Raw genomic sequence first — 2,182 nt, 5'->3', positions numbered from 1 at the left:
TAATATAAAAAAGAGATAAAAAGGTGTTATGAAATGCTTGAAATTAAAGGATATTTGAGTATTATTACTCTTAATAAAATGCTCCACAAAGGTGGCAAGGTAGCTAAAGTAGCAAGTATTTCATATCCATCAACGCCGATATTCCATTCTATTCTCAATTACTTTCCTCATCACCATGCATGTTGTTCGAAATCAAGAAATTAAGAAACCAACTAAGATCTTGGGTATGTCAAATAGGGCATACCGGGCCTGAAGGAAGAAAGGGGAAACAGGTACTCTTGGTGAGTTGCACTTGCACCACTACTATCCAGATTATTATTATTACTATTCTGCTGCTTATCAACAAAGCCCGTGGAACTCTCACCTTGATGACCTCTTTGGTACTCAGGGCCTTGATCATATAGTAGTCCACTAAATACATGCCCCCCAATGTTCACAGATGTTTGATACGCTATTTCATTAACCGCATCATCCATAGAACGAACGTGAATGCACCGAAATGTAGCCATCGAATTCGTAGCAGCCGGAAATCTCAACTCTAAACATGAAATTAACATTTTAACATATACATATATATTGTTGTAGCTAGTGTCAACAAGATAACGACAGAAAATTAAAGACAAGTAACTCAGTAAGTAGAATAATAATAAAGCTTGAGCAGAAAGATACAAATATATATAGCTAGGCCTAATAAGTAGTGTCTGTGTGTATGTGTATATATATATATATATGCATCTCCTTTAGGAGTTTTATATTTGTCAGACAGAGAATAAGATATAAGTGCATATAATTGAGAAAAAAACCGAAAAAGCAACAGCTCCTAGGGATCTAGCTAGAGTATATATATATATAGATGGATCTTAATTTTGGTTTTATGTGTGTGTATATATAAATAAATAGTAACGTACCTGAATATGGGTTGATCTGGTTGTGGTTTTGAGGAATATGATGATCTCCTCCCTGACCCTGAAAGTGGCGTCTCCTATGATCCACAGGAGTCCAAGTGCTCTTGATATGGGTTTGGCAGTGAAAACCTTTGTTCTTGCAGCAAGTCCTGCACCGTAAGTATGAACATTCCTTCTTGGCTTGGTTCCCACAGTCTTGGCACTTTGAACCCCCTGATGCTACTTCTTCTTCGCCTTGCCTCACCCTTTGCATCTGATCCTTTTCTCCCAAAGACATATCACTAAACACAACCCTTTCTGGCCCTGCTCCACCACCTACTTGCTCCTACTGAAAGCAACAAACTTCTCTCTTTGTTAAAATATTAGTTACCAAAGTATTACTAATAGTTATATAATCATGCACTTTGCTCGAGTTCTAAAATACAAGTACACCATATGGTAGGAGAATCAATTCTAGGTCGAAGTAAAATATATCCACGCCACTGAACCACTAGACAAACATACCAGAAAAATAATGGTAATTAAAAAGAAAAACGTGTTAGAATAAGGAAAAGGATCATGTACTCACAACAACAAAATGAAGGCATAACCTATCGCTTTAGTAAGTGAATCACTTATACAAATTTAAGTACGAATCTTCAACTGTTTAGATGTCTTTGGTTTGCATGTCTGCAACTAGTAATTATTGATAGTGTGTATGAGGCAGATATAAAGTTAGCGTGTCTAAAGTGCTTTTTGTCATGCATTTGTCTAGAGAAATACTATTAGTAGTACATCTTTTGATGTTACCAATTAATATTTTTTATTTGGTAAAATAATAAGGAGAATGGGTAGATTATTACCAAGAGTGAAAACACATATACTTTAGGCTCTTTTCGTGTTCAGATTTTGCGCCTTACCTCTATGATGGTGCTAAGCTCATGTATGCATGGATGGTTCGTCCATCCATCTTTTTCGTGATTCTCAGATGATTATTGGAAAAAATTATAAGTTAGTGTGTTCACATTAATTATCTGCATAGCTTTTCCCGGAAAAGGAATTTACATAAAATTTTATCAAATAACAAAATATATTTAAAAAATGGTTATTAATTATTATGTTTCTAACATTTTTTATCCGTCTTTGCACACTGACTTGGTTCCTAATGCTGGTCTAGCCGTCTAACCTTCAAAATATGTTTACCCGGCGCATTGACCATAATATACTAGCAAGTGAAAAATAAAGTCATAATATTTCAGAAACCGAAACTCTAATTTGAAGATAACCAAATAGTCAGT

General features: G+C 35.1%; 1 protein-coding gene across 1 annotated transcript; it reads right to left on the bottom strand.

Annotated features, from left to right (window-relative positions):
- On the bottom strand, positions 1 to 1,324 carry LOC114414068 (protein SHI RELATED SEQUENCE 3-like). The gene is made up of 2 exons (XM_028378431.1): positions 909 to 1,324; positions 1 to 538 (listed from the first exon to the last, which is right to left on the bottom strand). Exons 1-2 carry the CDS (start codon positions 1,180 to 1,182, stop codon positions 213 to 215), a joined length of 600 nt encoding a protein of 199 aa, XP_028234232.1. The 5' UTR covers positions 1,183 to 1,324; the 3' UTR covers positions 1 to 212.
- Between the last annotated feature and the right edge of the window lie 858 nt (positions 1,325 to 2,182).

This window comes from Glycine soja, chromosome 6 (genome assembly GCF_004193775.1).
Source record: "Glycine soja cultivar W05 chromosome 6, ASM419377v2, whole genome shotgun sequence".
Classification (NCBI taxonomy): Eukaryota; Viridiplantae; Streptophyta; class Magnoliopsida; order Fabales; family Fabaceae; genus Glycine; species Glycine soja.
This window is presented reverse-complemented; position numbering and strand designations above follow the sequence as displayed.